The 20,156-nt window shown below is 39.0% G+C and overlaps 1 protein-coding gene across 4 annotated transcripts in view; it reads left to right on the plus strand.

The window, feature by feature from the left end:
* The window catches only part of ZC2HC1B (zinc finger C2HC-type containing 1B), a 44,695-nt gene that overhangs the window by 16,859 nt on the left and 7,680 nt on the right, over positions 1-20,156 (plus strand). For 3 of the 4 annotated variants that reach the window (XR_010413403.1, XR_010413402.1, XM_064597011.1), the window contains exons 5-6: positions 15,762-15,913; positions 19,124-19,232. Coding sequence is in view for 1 of the 4 variants with exons in the window: in XM_064597011.1 (XP_064453081.1) it covers positions 15,762-15,913; positions 19,124-19,232 (261 nt within the window). In the remaining 3 variants the exon portion in view is untranslated. Of the gene's footprint in view, positions 1-15,761; positions 15,914-18,878; positions 19,233-20,156 lie in introns of all 4 variants that reach the window. The other variant, XR_010413404.1, reaches the window with a different exon arrangement.

Raw genomic sequence — 20,156 nt, forward strand, 5'->3', positions numbered from 1 at the left:
ATCAGGAGGGATATAGAAAATTTGAACAACAGTATCAACCAGTTTGACCTAATTGATATCTATTGCTATAATGTGACATGCAGCAACAGCAGAATATAGTTCTTTTTAATTACACATGGAGCATTCATCCAAGATAGGTCATGTGGAAGACCACAAAGTGAGTCTCAATGAATCATTGAAATCATACAGGTTATGTTATTTGACCCAGTAGAATTAAGTTAGAAGTTAATGATGAAAACATCTAGAAAATTTCCTAATATTTGGAAATTATCAACTCATTTCTAAATAATGCATGGATTTAAGAAGAAATCATAAAAGAAATTAGTAAATATTTTGAACTGAGTGGCAATGAAAAACACATCAAAATTTGTGGGATTCAGCTAAAACTGTGTCTAGAGGGAGTTTTATAGCTTTAAATTCTCATATTAGAAAAGAAGGTTTAAACTGATTATTCTTCCTCTTTAAAAAGTTAGAACAAATTATACCTAAATTAAGTAGAAGGAAGAAAATAGTAAATGTAGTTTACCATATTAACAAAATATTTTTAAAAGCAGATGATCATCCCAGTAGACACAGGAAAAGCCTGTGACAAAATACAGCACCCATACATGTTTAAAAAAGAAAACTCTTAGGTAGAAATAGGAGGGAACACCTCAATAAAGGACATCTTTGAACAATCTATAGCTAACATTACACTTGATGAAAAACTGAGCACTTTTCCACTGAGATCACGAAAACGTAAGGATGTCCTTTCTGACCACTTCTGTTCAACTCTGTACTGGAGATAAAGTACCCAGTGTAATAAGGAAATAAATTATCAGAGAGAAAGAAGTAAAACTGTCTTTATTCACAGATAACATAAAATCATGAATAAGTATAGAAAATCTTAGTAAACTATAAGAAAGCTACTGGAATTAAAAGTTCATTTAACATACTTTCAGGATATAAAGTCAAGGGGCGCCTGGATGGCTCAGTCGATTAAGCGTCCGACTCTTGATTTTGTCTCAGGTCATGATCTCAGGGTTGTGAGATTGAGCCCCCTGTCGGGCTCCACACTAAGTGTGGAGCCTGCTTAAGATTCCCTCTCTCTCTGCCCCTCCCCCCTTGCTCGTGTACACTCTTTCTCTCTTAAAAAAAAAAAAAAAGGATATAGAGTCAATATACACAAGTAAATTTTATTTCTATATACTAGCATAAACAATTGAAAAACAATTAGAAATACTATTTACAATTATGAAAAAACTAAGTACTTAGGTATATATTTAATAAAATATGTGTAAGACTTGAAAAATGAAAACCACAAAACACTTTAGAGAAATTAAAGAGGACCAAAATAAATGGAGAGATTTACCATTTTCATGATTCGGAAGAGTCCCTATTATGTTATGATGTCAGTTCTTCGCACATTGATCTATGGACTCAATGTAATTCCAATAAAAATCCCTGCAAGTTTTCCTTGCCAAGTAGGAATTCACCAGTTGATTCTAAAATTGTATGGAAACTCAGATGATCTGGAATAGCCAAGATGGTTTTGAAAAAAAGGAAAAAGGCAGAGGACTTACACTACCTGATGTCAAGAATTACTGTGATGTTACAGTAATAAAGTAATTTGATATTGGTATATCAGTTGAACAGAAAAGAGAATCTAGATGTGGACCTCCCACCCATGTATTGGTTTTTGACAAAGAACATTCAGTGTGGGAAAGGATAATCTTATTAACAATGAAACAGGAAACTAGGTATCATATTTGGAAAAAATGAGCCATGATCCTTATGTAAAAATTAATTGAAAAAAATTAACTGATAAAAATTAATTCACAATGGAACATGGACCTAATATAAGTGCTACAATTCCAAGATTTCTAGAAAAAACAAAAATCTTTGGTCTAAGAGTCAACAAGGATTTCTTAAACAGGATGCAAAGTGTACTAATGATTTTTAAAAAGGAAATTGATAAATTGGGCTTCACCAAAGCTAAAATTTTAGTTTTGAGAGACACCATTAGAGTGCAAAGGCAAGCCACAGGCTGGGAGAAAATATTCACAATACATATATCTGACAAAGGACTCAGACTAAAAATATGTAAAGAACTCTTACAACTCAAAATAAGACAACCCAATAAGAAAAAAGGCAGGAGATCCATTCAAACAGACACATCACAAAATAAGCCAATAAAAGCACATAAAAAGATACTCGGCATCATTTCTATCAGGGAAATGTGAATTACAACCGTGATGAGATACCACCACATACCCACTTGAATAGCTGAAATTAAAGACTGACGATACAAATGATAGCCAGGATGTAGAGCAGCTGGAAGTCTCCTACACCCCTGATGGTGTGTAAAATAGTACAGCTACTTTGCACTGGTATTTTCTTAAGTTAAACATATACTTATTTATAGAGCAATTCTATACCTAGGATTTATGTGAAAAACTGGAAACAAGTTCTTAAAAAAGACATATGTTAATGTTCATAGTGGCTTTATAGCATAAACTGAAAAAAAAAAAGTCCATCAGCAAGTGAATGGATGAACAGAACAGAATACAACTCCACAGTAAGAAGAAAGTGCTACCATACATGCAGCAACATGAAATTATAGAACAGATATCTTTAGTGACAGGAAAATAGAGTTTTGATTGCTTGAGACTGGGTTTGAGGGAATATTGACTGAAAAGGGGCTTGAGGGAACTTTTTGGAGTGATAAAACTGTTCTATATTTTAATTGGAGTGGTTGCACAAATGTGTACTTTATCAAAACTCATTGGCCAGTACACTTAAAATACTTGGATCTTGGGTGCCTGGGTGGCTCAGTTGGTTAAGCGACTGCCTTCGGCTCAGGTCATGATCCTGGAGTCCCAGGATCCAGTCCCGCATCAGGCTCCCTGCTCGGCAGGGAGTCTGCTTCTCCCTCTGACCCTCCCCCCTCTCCTGCTCTCTCTCTCTCAAATAAATAAATTAAAAAAATCTTAAAAAAAAAAAAAATACTTGGATCTTCCTGCATGTAAATTATTTCTCAAAGTTCATTTTAAAAAGTAAAAGACCAAAACCAATCCCCAAAACCACAGGGGAATCATACTATAAAAATCATCTGAAAAATAAATAATCTGAACTTCTATACCAGAAAATAATCTCTAAAAATACATAACTTTTTTAAAAATTATTTTTAAGTACAGTTAACATACAATATTATATTAGTTTCAGGTGTACATTAGTGATTTGACATTTATGTGCATTACGAAATGCTCACCGTGTTAAGTATAGTTACCATCTGTCACCATACAAATTTATTACAATATCATTGACTATATTCCCTATGCTATACTTTTCATCCCCATGACTGACTGACTTATTTACTTACTTTTAAGTTTTGAGGGGAAGACGAAAATATTTGGTACTGAAGGAAGTGCACAAGAATGTGGAGTAAAAGATTATGTTGGCTGCGGCACCTGGGTGGCTCAATCAGTTAAGCGTCTGACTCTTGGTTTCGGCTCAGGTCATGATCTCATGGGTTGTGGGATCAAGCCCAGCCTCAGGCTTTGGGCTCAGCAGAGAGTCTGCTTGAAGATTCTCTTCCTCCGTCCCTCCCCTCGCTTGTGCATGTGCTCTTTCATTCTCATTCTCTCTCTCTCTCTCTCTCAAAAAAAAAAAAGATTATATTGGCTCTCATAATTTTCCAACATGAAAAGAGCTTTACCTTGACTATCCTTAATACAGGAGATTATTTCAATTGCTGAATGATTTAAATTTTAGAGCTCTATGTGAAAAATAAAGTATATTTAGTGTTGAGATTGATCATTGTGGGTGTCGTTGGTCTTTCACCCATTGACAGAGTACATCCTAGTTTTCTGCTGTTCTTGTATAATTTTCCTTGATTAATTTAGATTTTATTTATTTGAGAGTGAGAGAGCACAAGCAGGAGGAGAAGCAGAGGGAAAAGGAGAAGCAGGCTCCCCAGTGAGCAGGAAGCTCAAAGTGGGGCTTGATCCCAGGACCCAAGGATCATGACCTGAGCCAAAGGCAGACACTTAACCAACTAAGCCACTCAGGCGCCCTTCCTTGATTAATTTAATATGCTTTTTTTATCAGAGGAAGAGAAAAGGAGTAGGCTAGGATGCTTTTTTTTTTTTTTTTTAAGGTTTTATTCATTTGAGAGACAGAGAGAATGAGCAGCGGGGAGAGGCAGAGGCAGAGGGAGAAGCCCATTGAGAGCCCGATGCGGGACTCTGATCCCAGCATCCTGGGATCATGACCTGAGCCGAAGGCATATGCTTAACTGACTGAGCCACCCACGTGTCCCATAGGATGCTTTTGTATTGCATCTGGTGTTTGTTTTTGTTTTGTTTTCTGACGTGAGGAAAATTACAGATTCCTTTTTTTTTTTAATTAAAAAAACATTTTTTGGTGAGATGACCTTTTTTCTTTATCCTTTGTTTAGGATGATTATTTAAGATTCAATCCTTTATTGGGCGCCTGGGTGGCTCAGATGGTTAAGCGTCTGCCTTCGGCTCAGGTCATGGTCCCAGGGTCCTGGGATCGAGTCCCGCATCGGGCTCCCCGCTCCTTGGGAGCCTGCTTCTCCCTCTGCCTCTCTCTCTCTGTCTCTCATGAATAAATAAATAAAATCTTTAAAAAAAAAAAAAAAAAAAAGATTCAATCCTTTATTGAACGGGTGCCTTACTTATTTTGTAACTGGAAGTTTGTACCTCTTAATCCCTTTTCACCTGTTTTTCCCATCCTGTTTTCTGTATTTATAAGTATGTTTCTATTTTTTGTTTATTTATTCATTTGCTTTATAGAGTCCACATATATTTGAAATCATATGCGATTTATCTTTCTGTGTCTTATTTCATTTAAAATACCGTTTAGGTCCCTCCATGATGTTGCAAATGGCAAGATTTCTTTTTTTTTTATGGCTGAGTAATATTCCACTATATATGTATACCACATCTTCTTTATCCACTCATCTATCAGTGAACATTTAGGTTGCTTCCATATCTTGGCTATTATATCTTGGTTATTATAAATAATACTGGCAATAAACATAGGAGTCCATAGATATCTTTGAATTAGTGTTTTCATTTCTTTGGGTAACTATCCAGAAATGAAATTACCAGATTACATGGTACTTATATTTTTAATTTTTTGAGGAACCTCCATACTCTTTTCCACAGTGGCTGTACCAGTTTACCTTCCCACCGACAGTGCATGGGTTACCTTTCTCTGCATCCTCACCAACAATTGTTATTTCCTGTCTTTTTTATTCTAGCCATCCTGACAAGTATAAGGTAATATCTCATTGTGGTTTTGATTTGCATTTCCCTGATGATTAGTGATGTTGAGCATCATTTCATGTGCCTGTTGGCCATCTGTATGTCTTCTTTGGAAAAATGTCTATTCAGGTCCTCTGCCCATTTTTTTAATTGGATTTTTTTGGTTTTGAGTTGTAGGAGTTCTTTATATATTTTGAATATTAACCCCTTATCATACATACCATTTGCAAATATCTTCTTGCAGTCAGTAGGTTGCATTTTTGTTTTGTTGATGGTTTCTTTCACTGTGCAAAAGTTTTTTAGTTTGATATAGTCCCAGTTAATTTTTGCTTTTGTTGCCCCTAAGGAAATAGATCCAAAAAAATATTACTGACTCCTATGTCCAAATGTTTATTGCCTATATTTTCTTTTAGGAGTTTTATGGTTTCAGGTCTTACATTTAGATTTTTAATCCATTTTGAGTTTATTTTTGTATATGGTATTTTAAAAACGGCATAGTTTCATTCTTTTCATGTATCTGTCCAGTTTTCTCAACACCACTTATTGAAGAGATTGTCTTTTCTCCACTGTATATTCTTGCCTTCTTTGTCATAGATTGACTATGTAAGCATGGTTGTTTTTTTTTTTTCTGGACTCTTTATTCTGTTCCATTGATCTATGTGTCTGTTTTTGTGCTGGAATTCCTGTTTTTATTACTATAGCTTTGTAGTATAATTTGAAATCTGGGATTGAAATCTCCACCTTTGTTCTTTCTCAAAATTTCTTTGGCTATTCAGGGTCTTTTGTGGTTCCAAGACATTCTATTTATTGTAGTTCTGTGAAAAATGCTATTGTTATTTTGATAGGGATTGCATTGAATCTTTATTTTTTTAAAGATTTTATTTATTTATTTGACAGAGACACAGCGAGAGAAGGAACACAAGCAGGGGGAGTGGGAGAGGGAGAAGCAGGCTCCTTGCTGAGCAGGGAGCCTGATGTGGGGCTCAATCCCAGGACCCTGGGATCATGACCTGAGCCGAAGGCAGACGCTTAACGACTGAGCCACCAGGCACCCCGTATTGAATCTTTAGATTGCTTTGCATAGTATGGACATTTTAACAATATTAGTTCTTTCAGTCCATGAGTCTGGTGTATCTTTCCATTTATTTGTGTTGTCCAGCTTCTTTAATCAGTGTTTTATAGTTTCCAGAGTCTTTCACCTTTTTGATTAAATTTATTCCTATGTATTTTATTCTTTTTGATGCAATTGTTTTTTTGTTTGTTTTTACAGATTTATTTATTTGAGAGAGAGAGAGCACACACAGGGAGGGGGTGAGGGGCAGAGGGAGAGAGAGGCCCAAGCAGATTCCTCATTGAGCGCGGAAACCGACACAGGGCTCAATCTCACAACCCTGAGATCATGACCCAAGCCGAAACCAAGAGTCGGACATAGCTGACTGCACCACCCATGCACCCCTCTTTTGATGCAATTATAAATGGGATTATTTTCTTAATTTCTCTGTTAGTTTCATTACTATTATATAGAAATGCAACAGATTCCTGTATATTAATTTTGTATCCTGAAACTTTACTAAATTAATATACTAGTTCTGATAGTTTTTTTGATGGAGTCTTTTAAGATTTTCTAGGCATATGGTATCATGTCATCTGCAAATAGTGAGTTTTATTTCTTCCTTATCAGGTTTGATGCCTTTTCTTTCTTTCTTGTCTGTTTTCTGTGGCTAGGACTTTCAGTATTATGTTGAATAAAAGTTGTGAGAATGGACATCCTTGTCTTCTTCCTGATCTAAGGGGAAAAGCTTTCAGCCTTTCACCATTGAGTCTGATATTAGCTTTGTGTATGTCATATATGGCATTTATTATGTTGAAGTATGTTCCTTGTGTACCCACTTCATTGAGAGTTTTTGTTATGAATGGATGTTGAATTTTGTCAAATGCTTTTTCTGCATCTATTGAAATGATTACATGATTTTTTTGAAATGATTATATGATTTTTATCCTTTTTTTTTTTTTTTTAAGTAGGCATCATACCCAGCATGGAGCCCAAAGTGGGTCTTGAATTCACAACTCTGAGATCAAGACCTGAACTGAGATCAAGAGTTGGATGCTTAACCAACTGAGACACCCAGCCACCCCTATCCTTCGTTTTTTTTTAATGTGGTAGATCACATTGATTGATTTGTAGATACTGAACCATCCTTGCACCCCAGGAATAAATCCTGCTTGATCATGATGTATCATCTTTAAAAAAAAAAATTTTTTTTTTTAGTTATTTTTATTGATGTACTAATGTTATATTAGTTTCAGGTGTACAGCATACTGATTCAAAAATTCTATACGTTACTCATTGCTCCCCCTGGTAAGTGCAGTCACCATCTGTCACCATACAAAATTATTGGTGTTATTGACTATATTCCCTATGCTTTATTTCTTATCTCTCTGACTTATTTTATTTTTTAAGATTTTATTTATTTGACAGAGAGAGACAGCAAGAGAGAGGGAACACAAGCAGGGGGAGTGAGAGAGGGAGAAGCAGGCTTCCCGCGGAGCAGGGAACCCGATGCGGGGCTCGATCCCAGGACCCTGGAATCATGACCTGAGCTGAAGGCAGACACTTAACGAATGAGCCACCCAGGCGCCCCTGACTTACTTATTTTAATGTGAATGAATTTGATTTCTGTTTGCTAATATTTTGTTGAGGATTTTTGCATCTATGTTCGTCAGAGATATTGGCCTGTAATTTGTTTTTGTAGTGTCTGTTTGGTTTTGGTATCAGGGTAATGCTGGCCTCATAGAATGAATTTGGAAGCATGCCTTCCTTTTCGATGTTTTGGAATGGTTTGAGAAAGATAGATATTAACTCTTCTTTAAATGTTCAGTAGGGGGACGCCTGGGTGGCTCAATCAGTTAAGCGTCTGCCTTCAGCTCAGGTCATGATCCCAGGGTTCTAGGATTGAGTCTCATACTGGGCTCCTTGCTCAGTGGGGAGCCTGCCTGTTCCTCTGCCTGCTGCTCTCCCTGCTTGTGCGTGTGCACATGCTCTCTCTCTCTCACAAATGAATAAAATCTTTTTTAAAAAAAAGTTTGGTAGAATTCACCTGTCAATCCATTTGGTCCTGGACTTTTGTTTGTTCAAGGTTTTGGATTACTGATTGAATTTCATTACTAGTAAATGGTGTGTTCAGATTTTCTATATCTTCCTGACTCAGTCTTGGAAGATTTCATGCTTCTAGGAATTTATCCATTTCTTCTAGGTTGTCCAGTTTGCTGGTATATCTTTTTCATAGTAGTCCCTTATAATTCTTTGTATTTCTGTATTGTTGGTTGTATCTTTTCCTCTTTCATTTCTGGTTTTATTTATTTGAGCTCTCTTTTTTCCTTGATGAGCCTAGCTTAAATGTTTATCAATTTTGTTTATCTTTTTAAAGAATCAGCTCTTAGTTTCATTGATCTTCTCTATTGCTTATTTAGTCTTTATTTCATTTATTTCTGCTCTAATTTTTATTATTTCCTTCCTTCTACTAACTTTGGGCTTTGTTTGTTGTTCTTTTTGTTGTTTCTTTAGGTATAAGGTTATGTAGTTTATTTGATATTTTTCTTGCTTCTTGAGGTAAGCCTGTATTACTCTAAACTTCCTTCTTAGAATTGCTTTTGCTCCATCCCAGAGATTTTTGAAACGTTATATTTTCAGAGTCATTTGTTTCAGTGTTTATTTTGATTTCCTTTTTAATTTCTTTGTTGACCCATTGGTTGTTTAGTAGCATGTTGTTTAGCCTGTAGGTATGTGTTTTTTTCCAGTTTTTTTTTTCATGTAATCAATTTCTAGTTTCATACTGTTGTGGTTGGAAAAGATGATTTATATGATTTCAGTCTCATTAAATTTGTTGAGATTTGTTTTGTGGGCTAACATGTGATCTATTTTGGAACATGTTGTGTGTGCACTTGAAAAGAGTATATTCTGCTATTTTGGGATGAAATGTTCTGTATCTGTCCATCTAGTCTGATAATGTCATTCAAAGCCATTGTTTCCTTATTAATTTTCTGTCTGGGTGGTCTATCCATTGATGTAAGGGGAGTGTTAAAGTCCCCTACTAATACTTTATTACTGTTAATTTCTCCCTTTCTGTCTGTTACAGGTGCTCCTATGTTAGGTACATGGGTATTTATGATTGTTACATCCTCTTGTTAGATTGATCCCTTTATCGTTACGTAATGTCCTTCTTTGTCTCTCATTATAATCTTTGTTTTAAAGTCATTTTGTTTGAGGGATGCCTGGGTGGCTCAGTCAGTTAAGCGTCTGCCTTCGGCTCAGGTCATGATCCTAGGGTCCTGGGATCGAGTCCCACATTGGGCTCTTTGCTCAGTATGGAGCAGCTTCTCCCTCTGCCCCTCCCCCTGGTTGTGCTCACACTCTCTCTCTCTCTCAAATAAATGAATAAAATCTTTAAAAATAAATAAAGATTTATTTATTTGAGAGAATGAGAGAGAGTGCATGAGTGGGAGGATCAGAGGGAGAGGGAGAGAGAATCCTAAGCAGACTCTATGCTGAGCGTGGAACCCATTGCAGGGCTCAGTCTCACAACCTTGAGATCCTAACCTGAGCTGAAAACAAGAGCTGGACACTTAACTGACTCTGCAACCCAGGCACCCCCGTTTTTATTTTTCCTAAAGATTTATTTATCCATTTTAGAGAGAGATCCGGGGGGGGGGCGGGCAGAGGGAGAGAGAAACCCAAGCAGACTGTATGCTGAGCATGGAGCCTGACACGGGGCTTAGTCCCGTGACCCTGAGACCACGACCTGAGCCAAAAGCAAGAGGCAGACACCCAACCAAGTGTGCCATCCAGTCCATTTACATTTAAAATAATTATTAATAGGTATGTACTTCCTGCCATTTTATTATTTTTTGGTTGTTTTTTGTAGTTCTTCTCTGTTACTTTCTTCTTTTGCTCTCTTGTGATATGATGACTTTCCTTGGATTCCTTTCTCCTTATTTTTTGTGTATCTATTATAGGTTTTTGGTTTGTCGTTACCATGAGGTTCATATATAACATCCTCTGTGAATAGCAATCTTTTTAAAATTGATGGTCTCTTAAAGACGATGGACTCTGAAAAACAAACTGAGGGTTCTAGAGGGGAGGGAGGTGAGAGGATGGGTTAGCCTGGTGGTGGGTATTAAGGAGGGCACGTTCTGCATGGAGCACTGGGTGTTATGCACAAACAATGACTCATGGAACACTACATCAAGTGTGTAATGTATGGTGATTAACATAACAATAAAAAAGTAAAAAAAATAAATTGATGGTCTCTTAAGTTTGAACTCATTCTAAAAGCGTTGCATTTTTACTCCCCTTCTCCATAATTTGTCTTTTTATTTTGTGTATCCCTTAACTAATTATTATAGATACAACTGATTTTACTACTTTTGTGTTTTAACTTTCATACTAGCTTTATAAGTGATTTACCTTTACTATATGTTTGCTTTTACCAGTGAAATTGTTTCTTTCATAATTTTCTTACTTCTGGTTATGGCCTTTTATTTTCCACTTAAAGAAGTCCCTTTAACATTTCTTGTAAGGCCGGTTTAGTGGTGATGAACCCTAACTTTTGTTTATCTGGGAAACTCTATTAGTCCTTCAATTCTGAATGATAACCTTTTCAGGTAGAGTATTCTTGGCTGTAGGTATTTTTCCTTTCAGCCCTTTGAATATAGATCATGCCACTCCTTTTTGGCTTTCAAAGTTTCTGCTAAAAAATCAGCAGATAGCCTTACGTGGGAATTGCCTTGTATGTAACTAGTTGCTTTTCTCTTCCTGCTCTTAAGAATCTTTAGCTGTGATTTTTGACATTTTAATTATAATGTGTCTTGGTAGAATCCTTTGGGTTCATTTTATTTGGGACTCTGATTCTTGGACCTGGATGTCTGTTTCCTTCCTCAGATTAGGAAAGTTTTCAGCTATTATTTCTTCAAATAAATTTCTGCCTCTTTCTCTTGCTCTCCTTCTACATGGACCCTCATGATACAACTGTTAGTATGCTTGACGTTGTCCTGAGAGGTCCCTTAACCTATTCTCTTTTTTTTTCTTTTTTAACCTATTCTCTTTTTTAAAAATTACTTTTTATTCTTGCTGTTAAGTTTGGATGATTTCCACTACCCTGTCTTCTACATCACTCATCTATTCTTCTGCATCCTCTAATCTATGTTGATTCTCTAGTGCATTTTTAATTTTGTTATTGTATTCTTAGGCTCCAATTGGTTCTTATATTTTCTGTCTTTGTTGAAGTTATCATTGACTTCATCCATTCTTCTCCCAAGTCCAGTGAGTATCTTTATTACCATCACTTTGAACTCTTTATCTGGTAGATTGCTTATCTCTGTTTTGTTTAGTTTTTTGTTGTTGTTTGTTTGTTTTTTAGGTTTTTTCTCATTCTTCGGTTGGGAACATATTACTCTCTTTTTTTCTTATTCTCTATTTGTTTCTATGTATTTAGTAGGTCAGTTCTGTTTCCTGATCTTGAAGATAGTGGCCTTATGTAGAACACATCTGGTGGGGCCCAGTATTGCAGTCCCGCTCTGGTCACCAGAACCAGGAGCTCCAGGAGTGTGCTCTATCTGGGCTGCTTGTACTGTCCTGTTATGACTGGGCCATAACTGCTGTGAGTGCATGGGGGATGGGGCTGCCCTTGGCATAGCTGGCTGAGAGGCCTGGCTGCAGCTGCCGTGGTGTGCTAGGGGGTGGGATTAGCTCCCGCGCAGCTGGCTGATGGGCCTGGCCACAACTGTTGTGGGCGTTCTAGTGTGCCAGGAAATCTTAATAATTGCTTCGCTTTTGCTGGGTGCTAATGAGAAAGTAGCTTAAAATAATGTGAAAGTAGAAAGATCTATGGCTATGATTTGATAATACTTTGGCAACAAGCCTTATACAACAACAAAAAAATCTTTTATGATTTAAAAGCAGTACTTCCTTTTAATAGCAGAAGCTACAGGATTGATGTCTACTTTATAGTTCCTGAGGCAAATAAATGAAACTATGTCAGCTGTCCTGCTGTGTGGATTTCTCTCATTTCCACATTGGATTTAACATGTGGGGATTATTGTTTCCTTAAAATAAATAATTCCCATTGTAAGGCCTCATCAAATGTACAATTTGTTTTTCTGCCCTTACATTTTTATGCTAAAATACATCTTTATAATTAAATTCTTCCCTGTGCCCTTATTATAATTTTCTGCGCCAAAATGATTATCTAAAATAGCATATTTTCATTACTACTCCATTAGTTAGATTGCGTGGGGATTTTATATTAGCCCATATATTCTCAGACTTAAATACTAGAAAATTTATACAGACATAACTGGGGTTATATATAATGGAGCCTATTATGCATGACTTTGCAGGTCATTTCCTTTTTTTTCTCAGCATGATTCCTTCACGACTCAGTTTTTGTGACATGGATTTGTTTACTCTAATTCTTACTGACTTAAATAAGTCTGCCAATCATTCAGCTTTCTAGCATGTTGTGACACTTTATAGGAACAACAATACAGAATATTATAATTGAGATTCTCAGTGAGGTCTGGGATATTTGGTCTCTGTTTCACAGGCTACATAGACATGGGTACTCAACAAAACGCTTGCATTTTAAAATGATCCTTGTTTGGCTACTTTAATGTTTTTGAGGTCTGGCCACCTTCCCCATAACTGTCATAAGAATCCATTTGTAGTCAGACCTTAAATATCATAATGTATTGAAATAAATAGCACATAATGATGTTCATGACAGCATTGTTGATAGAGGAAGAGGTGACTCAGATTGAGATGAGGGTAGAACATGCTACTCAGTCATGCTGTGTTCAGATTATTGTTGCAAAAATTTTTTTTTTCCCCGCTTCCAGAGTGGTTAAGTTTCCTTTCTCTGCCCCTTTAAGTCTGGGCTTTATGTCCCTCTTCTGGGCTCCTGGAGGACCCAGTCCTTCCTCCTTTCAAAGCTTATACCATGAGCAGTAATTGCTTCTTTGCCTTGCCTTCTAGCTGTCTCTGAGACTTGTTGGGAGGGAAATACACTTCAGTTTTGTTGTCTCCATGGTGACAGACAGTGCCAAACGCACAGAAGGGTGGCAGTGAGTCCATGAACCAACAGGTGGAGTAAGGAAGCCATGCAGTCACTGCTGTAATCATTGTGCACATTAACCCTGAGAGTAGGGTTTTTTTAAAAGATTTTTTCTTTTAAGATTTTATTTATTTGTTTGAGAGAGAGAGAATGAGAGAGAGCATGAGAGGGAGGAGGGTCAGAGGGAGAAGCAGACTCCCTGCTGAGCAGGGAGCCTGATGCGGGACTCAATCCCAGGACTCCAGGATCATGACCTGAGCCGAAGGCAGTCACTTAACCAACTGAGCCACCCAGGCACCCCATCCCTGAGTAGGTTTAAGGGTAGCAGCATTTCTGATAGGAGCCTTGACTCTCAGCTGGTCAAACTGAAGAAACCACCAAACCAAGAGCAGAGTTGTAGATTGTTTTCTACATCGTTGTAAATGAGTTCTGCACAATAATGGCACTTTCGATTTTACTTTTATAAGCGGTTGCATTCCTGTTTGGTACCTAGAAACACAACCTTGCTGGGCCTGTTTTCTCGGAGTAATAAGATGTTGCACCCACCCACTATACCCAGCCCCAGTGTGGATTATCTAAGTTAACTTTCACAACAGCCTGGTGAAATAGGTGGTATGTAGGGACTGGGGAAATTGAAGCTTAGGGAGATTGAGTAACTTGCCGAAGTTCATACATACAGCAAGTGAAGAGCTTGGGCTCAAAACCAGTCAGGCAGGCTATGGGCCTTCATCATTTCCCAATGCTATCCTATTTTATTTTTGTCCAAGGAATTTCTCACCGTGGGAAAACTCTTTCTGTATTGGAATGCTTAGTCCTTGATGACAGAGACATTGTACCTCCCAAGTATAAACCAGTGCCTGGCATGTAATTGGTGTTCAATACATATCGAACTGGTTAAGTACTGCCTTCCAGAATGTGAAAAGGTTAGGCTAAGTGCTCATCTTTTACTATATTCCAATTTCTTATGTATTCCAATTGTTAGTTCTATGGATATATTCATTTGAGGAAATGATTTGTTCAAACAGAAAACCCCTCAGATTTTTTAAAAAGATGCCTTCAAAACATTCTTAACCTTGGGGCGCCTGGGTGGCTCCGTTGGTTGAGCGACTGCCTTCGGCTCAGGTCATGATCCTGGAGACCCGGGATCGAGTCCCGCATCGGGCTCCCTGCTCGGTAGGGAGCCTGCTTCTGCCTCTGACCCTCCCACCTCTCATGTGCTTGCTCTCTCTCATTCTCTGTCTCAAATAAATAAAAAAAATCTTAAAAAAATAATAATAATAAAAAAAATTCTTAACCTTGAAGACCTCACTGCTTCAAATATTCATCCACACATGTAGGAATTTTGACTATACACTAACCCACACTTCCATACAGAGCCCGAGGTGGGGGCTGTCTCAGATCTCTCTTATGTTGCTCATACCCACTTTGTCATCCCTTAGAGGTGCCTGAAACAAAACCAAACCAAACTAAACAAAAACAAATCTCACATTCCTGCTTGCTTTAGTGGGGTGGGCTCCAGACTGGCTTTGCCGTGAGCCTCGCCTCATTCTAAAACGACTGGAACTTTCTCCCTTCCCATTTCTCTCACTGTTTGTTAACTACAAATGAGAGCCACGCTGAGACCAGTGGGTATTCCACAGAAGCACAGAGGGTCTGGTGCCCATAGAGCTGCCTGGGAGGTTCTAACCCTGGAAGCCGAAGCTGTTTCTGGAGCCACTGTCCCATCACCCTTCCTCCTTTCCCTTTTCTCCTTTTTGAACCCCACCTTTTTCCTTTTACTTCACCTCCTTCCTGAACTTATTATTTGCCTCCTCACTTAGGAGTTCAGTGAAAAAAATCAACCCCTGCAGAAGCAGTGTCTTTCTGCCAGTGATACTGGCTTCAAACCCCATCCCCCAAGCCCCCAAATTTGAAACCTCTTTCTCCTTCCATAGGGAAGGAGAGAAGCTCCATAACTTCTGTGTGATCTGTCCCACGTGGTACCACACCTGGGCTTCGGAATCTTCTGTGTCCTTCAGGGCATCATCAGTACCAACATTCTGTGGTTCTAGGACCAATTTCTTTACATCAGGATTCACTAAAAAATTCACTTAATTGGGAAGTTCCTAAGTATAATGAGTCTATTTTCTAAAAAGTATATAATGTAAACGTTTTAGGGGCACACTCTTAATTGAAATAAGTGTATAGACAGAAAAATGTCCCCCCTGCTATGTCCTTTATTTGCGCCCTTGCATACCTTCCCCTCTGGCATAAGCTTTCTCAAACCAGAGTCTGGGACTTCATTCTTTTATGTTGGAGCAGAGTTCATATCCCATTTATTTCATGTCATATAGTCCATTCCAGAGTTGTTTTTGAAATGTTAATTGCCTTTTGTTGTTAGCTTTGCATTTAGATTATATTCAATGCCCATATTGTATGAGGAGGTTTAATGAAGCTGCAGCCAACCGACATATTAATTTCTGCAAGGATCAGTCTTCTCACCGAGTCTTTGATCCAGCCCAAACAGCAGCCAGGTTGGCATCGAGAGTACAGGTAGGTATCTCTCCCCAAGTGTTGGCTTTGTGCCCTTGCGTGGTCGGGGCAAGCGGGTAGAATTTGCTAGGGAACCTAAGTTACCCATCCTGAGAAGTGTAAGGATCAAGATAGCTGATCACTGTCACTCATCCTCCTGGAAATTGCCTTCTTTTGAGGCTTTGTAGCTAACAGCACCTTTGGGTGTTGTAGAAAAAAATACTTCTGTAGTGTTTGAAACTTCTTACGATGGAGTCTTGAATATGTAAGTAGTTTTTCTATAGTATTATGGTAAAACTCTGTCTTATACAACGGTAGTTATCGGCCTTAACCATCCAGAAAAGCATTGTGAACCTGAAGTGAAGCTGCCTGAGTGGGGAAGCTATCAAAGGAAGACTGTTCTATATAGGTCGCGTGTTTTGCTCTACAATAGAGGAGAGGGTCAGTAGCCTTTTATTTAAAGCCACAGAATCAGCAAGTTAAAGTAAATGAATGGAAGCAGCTGTTTTAAATAGGTACAGATAAGTAAAATGACTGCCTGACTAGGAAGACAATAGATTTATAAAAACAGAACTGGAGTCCAGCAAACCGTTTCATAAACATCAGAGGTCCCAGGGATATAACTTACAGTATACTGCAAAAGCTGTTAGTTTCATAAACATGGCTCAGAAACCAAGGAAAGATTAAATTGGTCTGAATACTTGAGGGTATGAAACATATTTAGAAAGATTTCCATGAAATCCAGTATGTAATAAGGGTGGGAGCCTCTCCAACAGCATAGCCCACGGACAGTGGACTCTAAGCTCTATCTCCACATACATTAGACAGTTACTGAATATCTGCTCTGTCCCAGACACTGTGCTGGGTGCTGGTTCATCAGCATTTGTAACTCAGTGAAGGAGGAGGACGTGGAAACAAGGCAGTGGGAAGCTGTGGTAGTTGATGTATATGGAGCACTATGGAGGAAGAGACCAGTGTGAGCCGTGGGAGTCTTCAAAGAGGAGCAGCATTTTCCGCTTGAATATCAGATGGGTTCACCAGCCTAGAGTGGGAGTTGGGGAGGACATTACACACAAAATGTCCAGTTTGTGGCCTGAGGAGTTCACCATGTGGGGCTAATGGATGGAGTGCCTGTGGGATGTGATGGAGAAGGGACAGGCAGGGGGCATCAGATCTAGAAGAGCTTTCACTTGAGTCAGTTCAGAGAGAGGGAAAAGAGGAAGTGGATAGTTGCCCAAAAGCTTGAGGATCTGAAGCAGGACCTGGAAAGTCCCCATGAACCCAGCAAGTCTTCCTCTCCACCTTCCCATCTTGTCTCTTCATCCTGCTATGCTTCTGCTTGCTCTTCTCTCTGCAGATCAACTTTCTTAGCTTTCCTGTCTAGTTGTTGATTATTTGCCTCATGTGTCAGTCTGTGGGCGGTGTAGACTCGTTGAATAGTACAGACTGGAGTGACACAGAATTGGTTTTTTAGAAAGATCACCTTTGCCACTGGTGTTCAGATGGATCGGCCATGGTCAGGAGTCACAGCAACAGATAAAGAATGAGGGCCCAGAGGAGGACAGACGGGCTGTGTGTGGAGGAGAATTTGAGAAAGAATGGGTGGGAATGAGAAGCTGCTACGATATGGGGTGACAAGAAGGGTTTTAGCTGCAGAGCCTAGGCATCTAGATAAAGAAAGAGAGGAAGGAGGAAATAGGTGTGTTCGTGGGGCAGGCAGGGTGGTTACGATAAATATAGTTGTTAGAGATTCGGTCTTTACCCTGAACTAGCATGGGAGCCATGCAGTATGGAAGGAACCCAGATTCTGCAATCAGTAGCCAGGGTTTGACTCTCAATTCTGTAATTTATTATCTCTAGGTAAACTTACGGCAACTAAATTCTTTGAGACTCACTTTAATCTATACCTTGCTGTGTTGTTGGAAGGATTATAAACAATATAAACAAAGTGCCTTGCACATAAGGTTCCTCTTTCCATACTGCCCCATCCTCCTTCCTCCTCCTCTCTGGTGGTCCTTTCTTGGTGGGATAGGCACCACAATTTGGGGGGTATATGACTGCTTTGGGCTTGAATTCAACTGAATTTTAGAAACATTTTCTAAGTAAAACCTATACCTTCTAAAGCAGCACGTTTCTTCGAATGGTTCTAACCAGTCCACGAAGTTAGTCACATTAGTGGGGCCAAAGGGAGCCCAGGGAAGCAGCAAACGGAAGTGCTTTTTATTCCTGAAGGAGGCCAGCTGGCCGTCCTGAGTGTAACCAGTGACTTGGCCTTGTTCCTCTCCTTGTTTTCCAGAACTAAGTGGTAATTGGGAACACAGAGGAAAAATTAGTTGCTTTCTGAGGAAACTCACTGTAGACCGTAGCTGAACGGCAGTCCTTGTTTCCCTTGTGGCAGCTTCACCACTCGGGCCCTGGCTAATAGTGAGGCTTATTCAGAGTGGAACAAAGAGGGAGGGGTTGTTTTACTTCTGACGGGCTGTTAACAGCACAGCTGAAATGTGTTTCTATTTTAAACATAATCAACTTTAAAAATGTGTTATACCCTTAACCAAAAGAGACCAATATGGGCCTCTGAAAATAGCTGTCTGTGTTTGGATGGGGATGAGCTGCCTGCTGTAACCTCATAGCTGTCCTTGTCCAAGTGAGAATTCTCACTTGGAGTAACAGGTTATCTTTATACAGTCGTTGCCATGGAAATGTTGGGACCGGTAGCTAGGTAAGAAGCTCCCAAAGGACCTTTTGGTCCTTATTGTGTATTAATGTAACTGTTCTGCTACCACTGCTCAGCAGACAGGGGCGTGGTGTGGAGATGATGGAATCCCATGTTTAAAACATTTGCTGCCTGCCAACGTCTGTTTTTCTTCTCTGTTCATGTATTTAAAAACAAAATCATTTTCAAGTAAAATGAAAAACTAAAATGTTCCGTAACTATCCTTACTGACATTAAGTGATTTCTTATGTCTCCATACGACTAATTTTACAGGATTAACATATCACCACTCCCCTCAAGGGCTGATTATGGAATGAAAGTGCCGAAACCCAGACATGGCTCTGAGAACAGCAAGACAGCAGGCGAGCTAGGGCACAGGGTGTGCATGTCCCCTTCCCCTGGGTGCAGCAGGGCCTGGGGATGAGTCCGGTCTGCTGCTGGTTAAGTGGGAACAGCTCTACCTCCTGTGCGCTACCTAGGTTACAGAGTTGGTCCCCCCTCTCTTGCTCTCTCTGTAGGCTAGGGCTCAGATGAGTCCAAAAAAAGAGCCACCTGTAACCAGTGCCGTGGGAGCCCTGCTGCAGAACAGGGCCCTGGCAGTGCCAAATGTGGCCCCAACGAGGCCAGGTGAGTCGGAGTAAGCATGTCAACGATCAAACGAGGGGCCAGAGGGGAGCCACTCTCAGCTTTGGAATTTGTTGGCAGCCGGCAAAGCTTTGACATCAAGTGTTGCTTTTGGATATAAAGATACATGGGTTTGTTTGAGGTTAAAGCTTATTTGCCAAGAAGGAATTTTCCTAGTTTATCAGGATTCGATAACTCTGTCAATATACAGGGTCAGATACCATTACAGCAGTATGGTCTAAATCATCATTGTCTGGTCTAGTAAAATTGAAAAGAGGTTAAGAATGGGAGATAACGGTGTGTCAGGTATTGTGTGGAAATAAGAAGAAAACAAATAGCCAAGATACGAAAACAACCTGAGTGTCTGTTGATGGGTGAAAGGTTAAAGATGTTGTATGTATACACAGTGGAATATTATTCAGCCATAAAAAGAAGGAAATTCTGCCTTCTGTGACAACATGGATGGACATTGGGGTTATTATGCTGAGTGAACTAGTTCAGACAGAGATAAATACTGTGTGATCACATTTACATGTGGAATCTAAAAAAAGTTGAACTCATAAAAACAGGAAATAGAACGGTGGTTGCCAGGAGTAAGGGTGGGGAGGGGGGAAACGATGGTCTCAGGGTACAGACTCCACGTGTAAGTGCTGGGGATCTGTACACGTGCTGACGATAGTTAGCAATATTATATTGTATACTTGAAAGTTGCTAAGAGAGTAGATCTTAGATGTTCGCACTACACAAATGCACATGCACACACACACACACACACACACACACACCCCAGAGGTAACCATGTGAGGCAATGGATTTGTTAACATTTTTTGTGGTAGTTATTTTGCAATATATATGTGTATCAAATCATCACATTGTATACCTTAAACTTACACAATGTTCTATTTACTTATATCTCAATAAAGCTGG

The sequence above is a fragment of the Mirounga angustirostris genome, unplaced genomic scaffold (assembly GCF_029215605.1).
Source record: "Mirounga angustirostris isolate CCGP_5_RB_7025 unplaced genomic scaffold, mMirAng1.0.hap1 SCAF_8, whole genome shotgun sequence".
In the NCBI taxonomy this organism is placed as follows: domain Eukaryota; kingdom Metazoa; phylum Chordata; class Mammalia; order Carnivora; family Phocidae; genus Mirounga; species Mirounga angustirostris.